The sequence below is a fragment of the Silurus meridionalis genome, chromosome 16, assembly GCF_014805685.1.
Source record: "Silurus meridionalis isolate SWU-2019-XX chromosome 16, ASM1480568v1, whole genome shotgun sequence".
NCBI lineage: Eukaryota > Metazoa > Chordata > Actinopteri > Siluriformes > Siluridae > Silurus > Silurus meridionalis.
Window position 1 is genome coordinate 17,231,987 of NC_060899.1, and position 12,467 is coordinate 17,244,453.

At 43.8% G+C, this 12,467-nt stretch overlaps 1 protein-coding gene across 1 annotated transcript in view; it reads left to right on the forward strand.

Moving 5' to 3' along the window:
- The first annotated feature begins 2,904 nt into the window (after positions 1 to 2,904).
- atp1b2a (ATPase Na+/K+ transporting subunit beta 2a) overlaps positions 2,905 to 12,467 on the forward strand; it is an 11,177-nt gene continuing 1,614 nt past the window's right edge. Inside the window, exons 1-5 of the mRNA XM_046869174.1 lie at positions 2,905 to 3,174; positions 11,569 to 11,697; positions 11,791 to 11,895; positions 12,018 to 12,223; positions 12,377 to 12,436. Of these exons, the coding sequence (XP_046725130.1) occupies positions 3,072 to 3,174; positions 11,569 to 11,697; positions 11,791 to 11,895; positions 12,018 to 12,223; positions 12,377 to 12,436 (603 nt within the window). The 5' untranslated portion in view covers positions 2,905 to 3,071. The remainder of the gene's footprint in view (positions 3,175 to 11,568; positions 11,698 to 11,790; positions 11,896 to 12,017; positions 12,224 to 12,376; positions 12,437 to 12,467) is intronic.

The window sequence follows — 12,467 nt, forward strand, 5'->3', positions numbered from 1 at the left end:
GACATAGCCTTGTTTTTAATGGAAAGAAAAAAATGCTGGATGGTGGGTGACTGGACATCTCCAGTGTGACCGTTCCTGCATTGTCCAGAACTCTAATCTCCTCGGGCATCGTGACCTTCCGGGAGCTTGTGAACATCACTTGTTGAGGGCAGAGGACCTGGCAGCGCGTATGAGACTGAGGTCCCTTCGTGTTGTCAATCAGTTCCTACACCGCTGGAGATCTGCACTAACATCAGAGGAGTGTGTTCGGCTGCTGGACTATCAACACACTGAGGCTGGTCCTGCAGAGGATGAATCCTTTCCCCAGCTGAACATTGCTCCTGACCTCGATGGGTGTGAGCGCCAACTCCTGGAGTGCCGGGGCGAAGGGGAGATAGACTTTGGGTCAGTGACAGGGAAGCTGCTCCACAGGGCCTCTGTTAAGGTTCTGAATAAGAAGAAGCTGAGTGGGAGGGTGGACCCCCATGGAGAAGTGTTCAGGGTTTTAATGCTGATATTAAACCAGAGTGGAGACACTGTACAAACCACCATTTCCAAAAAGAGCTGCGAGCTCCAGTGGAGGATTTTACACTGCATCAACTCTTTTATTTCTGTTTTAAACCCTGATGCTACACCAGACTGTCCTTTTTGTTCACAGAGAGAAACAGTTTTTCATGCTTTTGTTCACTGCTCCAGGTTGCAGTCACTGTTTTTACGGAGCATTTTAAGGTCTTTTTATGTTGATTTTACTGTTCAGCTTTTTATTTTTGGTTTTAAATACGTTAGGAAACATAGGTTCAGGTGCCACCTGGTTAATTTTATCCTTGGTCAGGTGAAGATGGTGATATACCTGAGCTGGAAACACCAGATCTCACAGAACACTGACTGTGAGAACACAAGAATGTTAAAAAGGCTGATCAAATCACGAGTTTTAATAGATTTGAACTTTTACAGAAGTATGAATGATATGGATGTGTTTAAATGTGTGTGGTGTTGTGGTCACATTAATTACCTGTCCAGCTGCAATCTGGCATGTTTTAGTCGACTGCAAGCTGTAGGGTGTTGGATGTAAATGTACTGTATGTGTGACAGTTTGGATGAGAATTAAGTTCTGAGTTTAAATGTTCAGAAGGTCAGATGTATTGTTTATTAGGTGATATTGCATTGTTTCAGAACAAACGTCTTTATGATCTCCGGCCTTAATGCAGCTGGACACAGTTTTGTAAATAGACGTGCCACTGGACTTGTACTGGACAGTGGAGCTACACACACCACAGCCATCTCAGTGCATGATGGGTAAGTCTTACAACAAGGTAAATTCATACAGAGTAAGACAGAGACAGATTGAGACAGAGTGAGACAGAGTGAGAGTGAAACAGAGACAGATTGAGACAGAGTGACAGTGAGACAGGGTGAAAGTGAGACAGAGACAGATTGAGACAGAGACAGATTGAGACAGAGTGACAGTGAGACAGGGTGCGAGTGAGACAGAGGCAGATTGAGACAGAGACAGATTGAGACAGAGTGATAGTGAGACAGAGTGACAGTGAGACAGAGACAGATTGAAACAAAGAGACAGTGAGACACAGTGAGAGTGAGACAGAGACAGATTGAAACAAAGTGACAGTGCAACAGGGTGAGAGTGAGACAGAGTGAGACAGAGTGAGACAGAGTGAGATTGAGACAGAGTGTTAGTGAGACAGGGTGCGAGTGAGACAGAGGCAGATTGAGACAGAGTGACAGTGAGACAGAGTGAGAGTGAGACAGAGACAGATTTAAACAAAGTGACAGTGAGACAGGGTGAGAGTGAGACAGAGTGACAGTGAGACAGAGACAGATTGAGACAGAGTGACAGTGAGACAGAGTGAGAGTGAGACAGAGACAGATTGAGACAGAGTGACAGTGAGACAGAGTAAAATGGACATCTAAAAGTCTGCACTGTTAAGACAAATAAAATTGTTTTTAAACAAGAACAAAACATTTTTACATAAAATTTCTTTGGCATAAACTCAAAAGAAATTATGAAATAATTAAATATTTATTACAAATGTTATATATATATATATATATATATATATATATATATATATATATATATATACGTGTATATATATATATTATTTTAATAAAAATGTAATAACGTAATATCTAAAAACATTTGTTTTAGGTTTAACACGTTTCCTGCTGCAGTGTGATGTGGAAGCTCACCTGAACATTCACATTTACATCAGCATTAATCTGAGTAGACACTTTACTGAAGGTCCAGGAGAAATATTTTACTTTATTATTTCTGGAAAATTTCTTTAAATTTCAACTTAACCCTATGAACTCACACACAATGAATATCAACATCATCCCACCTTACACCATTGCCTCCAACGTTCCTCCTCGTCTTCATCATTTATTCTTTATTGTACCTGCTTGGTAATGGAAACTCTCTGAGACAATATGAGGGAGAAACCTTGAGAGGAACCAGATTTCGCAGGGAGTGTGGGAGTAGGAAGGGGCGTGTGAATATTTATATATTATATATTCACACGTGTGTGTATATAGTGGTGTGAAAAAGTGTTTGCCCCTTCCTAATTTCTTTTTTTTTGCATGTTTGTCACACTTTAATGTTTCATATCATCAAACTAATTTAAATATTACTAAAAGAGAACACAAGTGAACACAACATGCAGTTATTACATGATGGTTTTTATTATTGAGGGAAAACAAAATCCAAAACTACATGGCCCGGTGTGAAAAAGTGTTTGCCCCCAAATGAAATCACACTTTTTCACACCACTATATATATATATATATATATATATATATATATATATATATATATATATATATATAAAAATACGCGCCACAATTGGTGAGCTCAGTTTGTCAATCACGGAGAAAGAGGCGGAGCCACTGCTGCGCGGTCGTGCGCTTTTACCGCAGTACCGTACCCGGATTATCGCACGCGCGTACGCACACACACACACACACACACACACACACAACCCGGTGTGGTGTAGCAGCGATCATTCATACAAACGCATGCGTAAAAACAAATAAATATTACTACCCACTAATATACACACACGCGTAGCGGAAACATGTCCTCAAAGCAAGAGGAGAAGAAGGAGTCTGGCGGATGGAAAGAATTCTTCTGGAACCCCCGAACACACGAGCTGCTGGGCCGAACCGCAAGCAGCTGGGGTGAGTCTCTCTCTCTCTCTCTCTCTCTCTCTCTCTCTCTCTCTCACACACACACACACACACACAGGGGATGCTTTATAAAGCTCTTACACACATACAGCGTAGATGATTCAGGGTTTTTTGTTTGGTTTTATGAAACGGCAAAGAAAGCTGTAATGGTGCATCCGGGTCCTGCGCTCTTACATAACCGAGTGTGTGTGTGTGTGTGTGTGTGTGTGTGTGTGAGAGAGAGAGAGAGAGAGAGAGAGAGAGAGATGCGGATTACAGTAAAATCACAGATGGTAGAAATAAGAAGCAGCTCCACGCGCACCTGCAATGAAATATCCCACCGCGTGAACGTTTCTTCCTCTGTATTCCTAATAAACAAATACAAACAGATTGAGACAGATTTGGGTGAAAATAAGGTGTGTGTGTTGGCATTAAGGGAAGGACTTACATTCCATTATATCACTTTGATGTACTCATTCAGCCTCGTCTCTTTTAAATGACACCTTCACACCCTACAGCAGACTGTACCATTTTGTCACATAGTGCAGCCATGTTATTGGGCCGTATGCAGTCATGTGATTGGCTGTGCTCCGTGGGGATGGTATGCAGTTGTGTGATTGGCTGTTTCTTAGGGTTTGTACGCAGTCATGTGATTAGCTGAGCCCCTGTGTGACAGGCTATGCCCCTTAGGGGTGACACGCAGTAGTGTGATGGGCTGTCCCCCTTAGTAGTGTGATGGACTGTCCCCCTTAGTAGTGTGATGGGCTGTCCCCGTTAGTAGTGTGATGGACTGTCCCCCTTAGTAGTGTGATGGGCTGTCCCCCTTAGTAGTGTGATGGACTGTCCCCCTTAGTAGTGTGATGGGCTGTCCCCCTTAGTAGTGTGATGGACTGTCCCCCTTAGTAGTGGTACTCAGTCGTAGGGGTGGCACACACTCATTTGTTTTACTGTGGGGGATAAAGGAGGATTATAGATGTGCTGTTCTGACATTTGCTCAGTGAAGAGATGAAGAAAACAAAGGTGTATAAATAGGTCACACACACACACACACACACACACACACACACACACACACACACACAATATCAATAACATTACACAGAAACTTACACAAAGCAGTTGTCTTTTCAGTGGTAGAACAGAGAGTAACTTCCATAGTCTGCTGTACAAAATAATAATAATAATAATAATGATGATGATGATGATGATATGGTTATTATTATTATTATTAACATTATTATTAGTAATATAAACTATATTCATTAAATATAAAAATATTTTCATGGTGTACTTTATTTACTGACTGCAGTGTTGAGTAAATACAAAACATTTTAGGTTTATATAAATATACCTTTTTCCTCCTAATATAGTATTATATGGATATTATTATTATTAGTCTAGTATTAGTTTTGCTTCTGTATTTTTTCTTTTTGTTGTTTGTAATTTTTCTGTCTTAGGTCATATACTGGTCATGAGAATTCCTTGCTCTCTGCTTAGTTGTTTTAGTTGTTTATTTGTTTATCTGCATGTACATCCATCGTACTGGATATGTAAAAGAACGGCAAGCTTGAGATTAAGCCCTTCAGGCATAATAGGGCTGACTTGAGAGTTGACAGCACTGAAGAAAAGGTTTTTGAAACATGAGTTGTAGCTTGAGACAGTCAGCACCATGTGGAATCACCCCTCCTTCCTCCAAGGAAGCCTTCCTGCTTTCCTGAGAATGTTGTTTAGCCTCCCTGCTTTGTGAAGGACAACAGTAACCTCTCTCCCTTCTTGTTGATCTGCCATCTGGTTTCAAAGTGGTAAACTATACCGTGCCTCTGTTATGAATGTGGCTCTTTGTTCTAGGCCAGGTGGAATTCTGGGTGCTTCAGATGCTGTACCTTAAGTGGGGTACTATGCCACATACATCTCAATCTCAGACCACCAAATCCAAGATGGCAGTATCTAGAAGCGGTTGCTCTGGATCCAAAATGGTACTCTTTTTATTTTGTATCCCATCTTGCACCACTTATGGACATCGGCACAACTGATGTCTGTGTGTACCTTAACCAAACACTCCAGAAACACAGAAAGGAGGACAGGCGGAGGAGAGGGCATCAAAAGCGGTACATGAGAAAGTTGAAGCATGAAAAGTGATTTGGGGCTAGTGCTAGGCTAAAGGCTAACCCTAGCCGGTCTGCTGTACAATCCATCCTGCTAGCAAATGTCTGCTTCCTGGACTATAAATTGGACTACACCAGACTCCAGCAAGATACATAGCATGAGTCATTCAGCTGAACGGGCTAGTCGCATTTTGTGCTGACAGAAATGGAGCTCTGTCTGGTAAGACTCGCAGCGGTGGACTGTGTGTTTACATCAACCTATTAGGTTGTGATGTGTAGAAATCTTTATTTACTCATGGAATTCAACACTGTTATCATACTCGGACTGTACATGCCACCTAGCACTGTTGCTAAAGAAGCCCTCTGTGTACTCTCCAGGCCCATTAGCAAATTGCAGAACACACACCCTGATGGACTGTTTTATTATCGTTTCAATCATGCAAATCTCAGGACTGTGCTCCCTAAATTTCATTAGAATGTGGACTTTGCAACCAGAGGACAAAACACGCTGGATGTTGTTATGCAAAAATTCTGGTGCATTCCTGGGTGAAGCCCCGCCCACACTTCGGCTACTCGGACCACATCTCTGTTATGCTGATCCCAGCATACAAACCACTCAGCAGACGTTCAAACCAGGTTGAAAGCAGGAGAGAAGCTGGCCAGCAGGCGCCATCTCCGCTCTTCAGGACTGTTTTGCATGCACTGACTGGGACATGTTTCCCATGCCATCAGAGAGGCAAAAACCGCACATGCCAAGAGAATCCACAGTCACTTCCATGACAGTGAACACACCCGGTGGCATTTGGCAGGTCATTCAGGCGATCACAAACTACAAGACAACGTTACCTGTGTTTGACAGTGACGCCTCCCTCCCAGATGCGCTGAATGACTTTTCCCTTCTACCTTCTACCTGTTCTCCCTCCCAGTGATCAGGTGCTCTGTCTATCCACAGCTAAAGTGAGAAAACTCTATGCCGAGTTAACCCACAGAAGTCTGCCGGACCAGACACCGTTCCTGGCAGAATGCTCAGGGAATGTGAACAGCTAGCAGATGTTTTCACCGGCATCTTCAACATCTCCCTGAGCAGCGCAGTTGCTTCTAAATGCCTCAACACAACAACCATCGTCCCCATGCCGAAGAAGTCTACAGTCTCTTGCCTCAATGACTATCATACTGTCGCATTCTCACCCATCGTGATGAAGTGATTCGAAAGCCATGAGGCACATCAAGACCCAGCTGCCACCCTCACTGGACCCCATGGAGTTTGCATACCTACCAAACCGTTCCATGGAGGATGACATCATCAGCGACTCTGCATCTGGCCCTCACCCACCTGGACAATAAGGACACATATGTACGAATTCTAATGCCACGACTGTGGTGCGTCTCATCAGTAAGAACGACGAGTCGGCAAACAGAGAGGAGGTTATAGTTAACAGCCTGGTGTGGAGCAACAACCTGTCTCTGAATGTTGACAAAACCAAAAAAATGTTTGTTGACTTTAGGAGATCACAGAGCGGCCATTCTCCACTGATCATCAATGGATCCTCTGTGGAGATCATCAAAAGCACCAAATTCCTTGGTGTTCACCTGTTGGAGAACCTCACCTGGTCACTCAACACAAACTCCATCACTAAAGGCCCAGCAGTGCCTCTACTTCCTGCCGAGCAAAAAGTGCCCCCCTTCTGACCTTGTTCTACAGATGGACTATCGAGAGCAACCTGAGCAGCTGCATCACTGCCTGGTTTGGGAACTGCACCGTCTCGGATCTCAAGACCCTACAGAGGGCACAGAGAGTCTCTCTCCCCTCTATCATGGACATTTACACCACACGCTGCATCCGCAAAAAGCCAACAGCATTGTGGACGACCCCAAACACCCTCACACACACACACACACACACACACACACACACACACACCTCACACACACTCTTCACTCTCCAGTTTTTCCCCTCAAGCGACCAGGATCCTTAACACACTGAACCTGAACTGAAACTCGCGCTGGACAGACCAATCGGTGGCCGCTCTGCAGGACACTTTTGATGACGCAGACTGGGACATGTTCAGACGCAGCTCTTATGACGTCAACATGTTTAGAGAAGTGGTTGTGGGATCCATTGCGGATGATACGGTGCAGAAAACCACCATCAGAACGTGGGTGGATAAAACCATCCGCGATGCTCTGAGATCCCGCTCCACTGCGTACAACACGGGCCTCGTCACCGGGGACATGGATGAGTACAAGGCTGCATTTTACAGTGTTCGCAGAGCGGTTAAGGATGCATAGCGGCGCTACGGGAGGAAACTGGAGTCACAGTTCCAACATGGTGGCTCTCAGAGCCTGTGGCAGGGACTAAGAAACATCACGGACTATAGAACACCATCTTCTAAAATGGGGAATGCGGACACTTCTCTGGCAGATGAGCTAAACATCTTTTACGCTCGCTTCGAGGCTTCAGCTCACCACGCTAGCGGCACAAACAGCATGCACGGCGAGAGAGCCGGAGAGGTAAACACGTTCACCATCTCAGAGAAAGACGTGAGGAGGGCATTCAAGAGAGTGAATACCAGGAAGGCAGCAGGACCAGATGGCATCACAGGTCAGGTTCTGAAAGTCTGCGCTGACCAGCTAGCACCGGTGTTCACTGAGATATTTAACCTCTTACTGGAAGAGTCTGTTGTCCCCTCATGCTTCAAACAGTCCACCATCGTTCCTGTCCCGAAGAAGCCCCAGCCCACCTGACTCAACGACTATCGCCCTGTAGCCCTGACCTCAGTAGTGATGAAGTGCTTTGAAAGACTGATCAGAGACTTTATCACTGCGACACTACTAGACACACTGGTCCCTCTACAGTTTGCATACAGCCATTGCAAATCTTCTACACACAACGATGAGCCACCTGGACTACAGAAAAGGGAATTATGCAAAGATGTTTGTGGACTACAGTTCAGCGTTCAACACTATAATTCCCTCCACGCTCACCTCTAAGTTGGAGGTCCAGGGATTCAGCCTGCCGCTGTGTCAATGGATCTCTAACTTCCTGACTGACAGACCACAAGCCGTACGGGTGGGCAAACACACCTCATCCACCCTCACCCTCAGCACTGGAGCTCCCCAGGGTTGTGTTCTGAGCCCCCTGCTGTACTCACTGTACACATATGACTGTGTGGCCACTTCCAACTCCACCGCCACCATCAAGTTTGCTGGCGACACTGTTGTGGTGGGCCTGATCTCCATCAATGATGAGACGGCCTACCTACAGGAGGTTAAAAACCTGGAGAAATGGTGCCATCAGAATAACCTTCTCCTGAACGTCAGCAAGACTAAGGAGTTGATCGTGGACTTCAGCACGAAGCAGGAGCAGCCATACCAACCGCTAAACATCAGCGGGACCCCAGTGGAGAGAGTGGACAGTTTCCAGTACCTAGGTGTTCACATCACACAGGACCTGTCTTGGTCCTGTCACATCAACACCCTGGTGAAGAAGCCCGGCAAAGTCTGTACCATCTGAGACACTTTAAACTACCCTCTCAGGTGCAAAACATTTTCTACACCTGCACCTTGAGAGCGTCCTGACGGGAAGCATCACTTCCTGGTTCGGGAACAGCACCATGCAGGACAGACGAGCCCTCCAGAGGGTGGTGCGTTCAGCTGAACGTACCATCCACACTGAGCTCCCTAACCTGCAGGACATCTACAGCACGCGGTGCCGGACCAGGGCCAGGAAGATTGTGAAGGACCTCAGCCATCCCAACAATGGACTCTTCTATTTGTTACATTCAGGGAAATGCTTCCGCTCCTTGAAAGCAAACACAGAGAGAATGAGGAGAAGCTTCTTCCCGCAAACCATTCGGAATTTAAACCAGAACCCCACCCAGGATCTATTACTGGACCTCTCTCTACATCTTCACTCATTTCTGCACAACTTTTTTGCAATGTGACACTTTAATCTCTGGACTGTCACTTAAACTCTGGACTTGCACAACACAGTGCACTTTATACCACACCATAACTACACAGTGCATTTTATATCACACCATAACCACACAGTGCACTTTATACCACACCATAACCACACAGTGCACTTTATACCACACCATAACCACACAGTGCACTTTATACCACACCATAACCACACAGTGCACTTTATACCACACCATAACCACACAGTGCATTTTATATCACACCATAACCACACAGTGCACTTTATACCACACCATAACCACACAGTGCATTTTATACCACACCATAACCACACAGTGCATTTTATACCACAACTTAACCACACAGTGCACTTTATATCACACCATAACCACACAGTGCACTTTATACCACACCATAACCACACAGTGCATTTTATATCACACCATAACCACACAGTGCACTTTATACCACACCATAACCACACAGTGCATTTTATACCACACCATAACCACACAGTGCATTTTATACCACACCATAACCACACAGTGCACTTTATATCACACCATAACCACACAGTGCACTTTATACCACACCATAACCACACAGTGCATTTTATACCACACCATAACCACACAGTGCATTTTATACCACACCATAACCACACAGTGCACTTTATATCACACCATAACCACACAGTGCACTTTATACCACACCCTACTGCACACGTACACTTTATACCACACCATAACCACACAGTGCACTTTATACCACACCCTACTGCACACGTACACTTTATACCACACCATAACCACACAGTGCACTTTATACCACACCATAACCACACAGTGCACTTTATACCACACCATAACCACACAGTGCATTTTATACCACACCATAACCACACAGTGCATTTTATACCACACCCTACTGCACAGTACACTTTATACCACACCATAACCACACAGTGCACTTTATACCACACCCTACTGCACAGTGCAATTTATACCACACCATAACCACACAGTGCACTTTATACCACACCATAACCACACAGTGCACTTTATACCACACCATAACCACACAGTGCATTTTATACCACACCATAACCACACAGTGCATTTTATACCACACCATAACCACACAGTGCACTTTATACCACACCATAACCACACAGTGCACTTTATACCACACCATAACCACACAGTGCATTTTATACCACACCATAACCACACAGTGCATTTTATACCACACCATAACCACAGTGCATTTTATACCACACCATAACCACACAGTGCACTTTATACCACACCATAACCACACAGTGCACTTTATACCACACCATAACCACACAGTGCATTTTATACCACACCATAACCACACAGTGCATTTTATACCACACCATAACCACACAGTGCACTTTATACCACACCATAACCACAGTGCACTTTATACCACACCATAACCACACAGTGCATTTTATACCACACCATAACCACAGTGCACTTTATACCACACCATAACCACACAGTGCACTTTATACCACACCATAACCACACAGTGCACTTTATACCACACCATAACCACACAGTGCACTTTATACCACACCATAACCACACAGTGCATTTTATACCACACCATAACCACACAGTGCACTTTATACCACACCCTACTGCACAGTACACTTTATACCACACCCTACTGCACAGTACACTTCATACCACACCCTACTGCACACGTACACTTTAAGGACAATCACGTTAATCACAAATTTTACTGTTTTACTGTCATATGCATCCTTGTATATACACATTTTCACACATATCTTCATTTATTTTATATTTTACATAGTTTATACTTTTAATTTTTTTCTACCTCCTTTTTTTTCTTGGTTTATTTTTCCTTGCTTGAATGCCGGTACGTCGTAAAAAGCATTTCACTGCATGTTGTACTCTATATGTATGTGTATGTGACAAATAAAATTAGATTTTTAATTTAATTTAATTTTTTTATTTTATTTCTGAAGGTGTGTGTGGTATCTGACACAAATATGTTAGCAGCAGATCCTTTAAGTTTTGTTAGGACCCCTCATGGATCAGACTTGTTTGTCAAGCACAGGTGTACAGGGTAAGCAATGGCTCTGTGACTGCTCTGCAGCTCCACACTCCTGGAAGCTATTAAGGCAGGACAGTTACACAGGAGCATAGAAACACTGATGTGAGACAGAGAGAAAGAATTACTAAGGTGGTGAGAGAGTTTTCAATAGCTGCTCCAAACATGATTTTATAATATGTTTACTAATTATGATTTTCTGTGTGTGTGTGTGTGTGTGTGTGTGTGTGTGTGTGTGTGTGTGTGTGTGTGTGTGTGTGTGTAGGTTTGATTATACTTTTCTATGTGGTCTTCTACACATTCCTTGCTGGAATGTTCTGCCTCACCATGTATGTTATGCTGCTCACACTCGATGATTACACACCCACCTGGCAGGACAGACTTGCAACACCAGGTACACACACACACACACGAAAACACATATATACACATTGTGTTTTCAGTAATATCAGAAAATATTTGTGTGTGTGTGTGTGTGTGTGTGTAGGATTGATGATCAGGCCTAAAGGTGAAGATTTGGAGATCATATATAATATAAAAAACACTGAGAGCTGGGACCAGTATGTTCAAGCACTCAACACCTTTCTCATCCGTAAGTACAGTGTGTGTGTGTGTGTGTGTGTGTGTGTGTGTGTGTGTGTGTGTGTGTGTGTCTGTGTGAGAGAGAAAAAGAAAATGAAACACCTGATACAATTATTCTCTCTCTCTCTCTAGCTTATAATAATTCTCAGCAGGTGCTGAATAATGATGCGTGTGCTCCAGATCAGTATTATTTTCAGGAGGACAGCGGGAATGTGCGTAATAACCCCAAAAAGGCGTGTCAGTTTAATCGCACTATGCTCGATCAGTGCTCAGGACTTGTGGAACAAACCTACGGTTACAGTGATGGAAAGCCCTGTGTACTCATTAAACTGAACCGGGTACTGACAAATCACAGGACAGACATCCCTAATAAACCAATCACAGCACAGATATATACACACACTGATAATAATAATAATAATAATAATAATAATAATAATGTTTGTCAGGTTTGTTTTTCTTTTCTGAGTTTTTGTTTTTATGGTTTTTAGGTTATTGGAATGTTGCCAGGAAAAGATGGCCAGTCCCCATACATCACCTGTGGAGCAAAGGCAAAACAAACACACACACACACACACACAC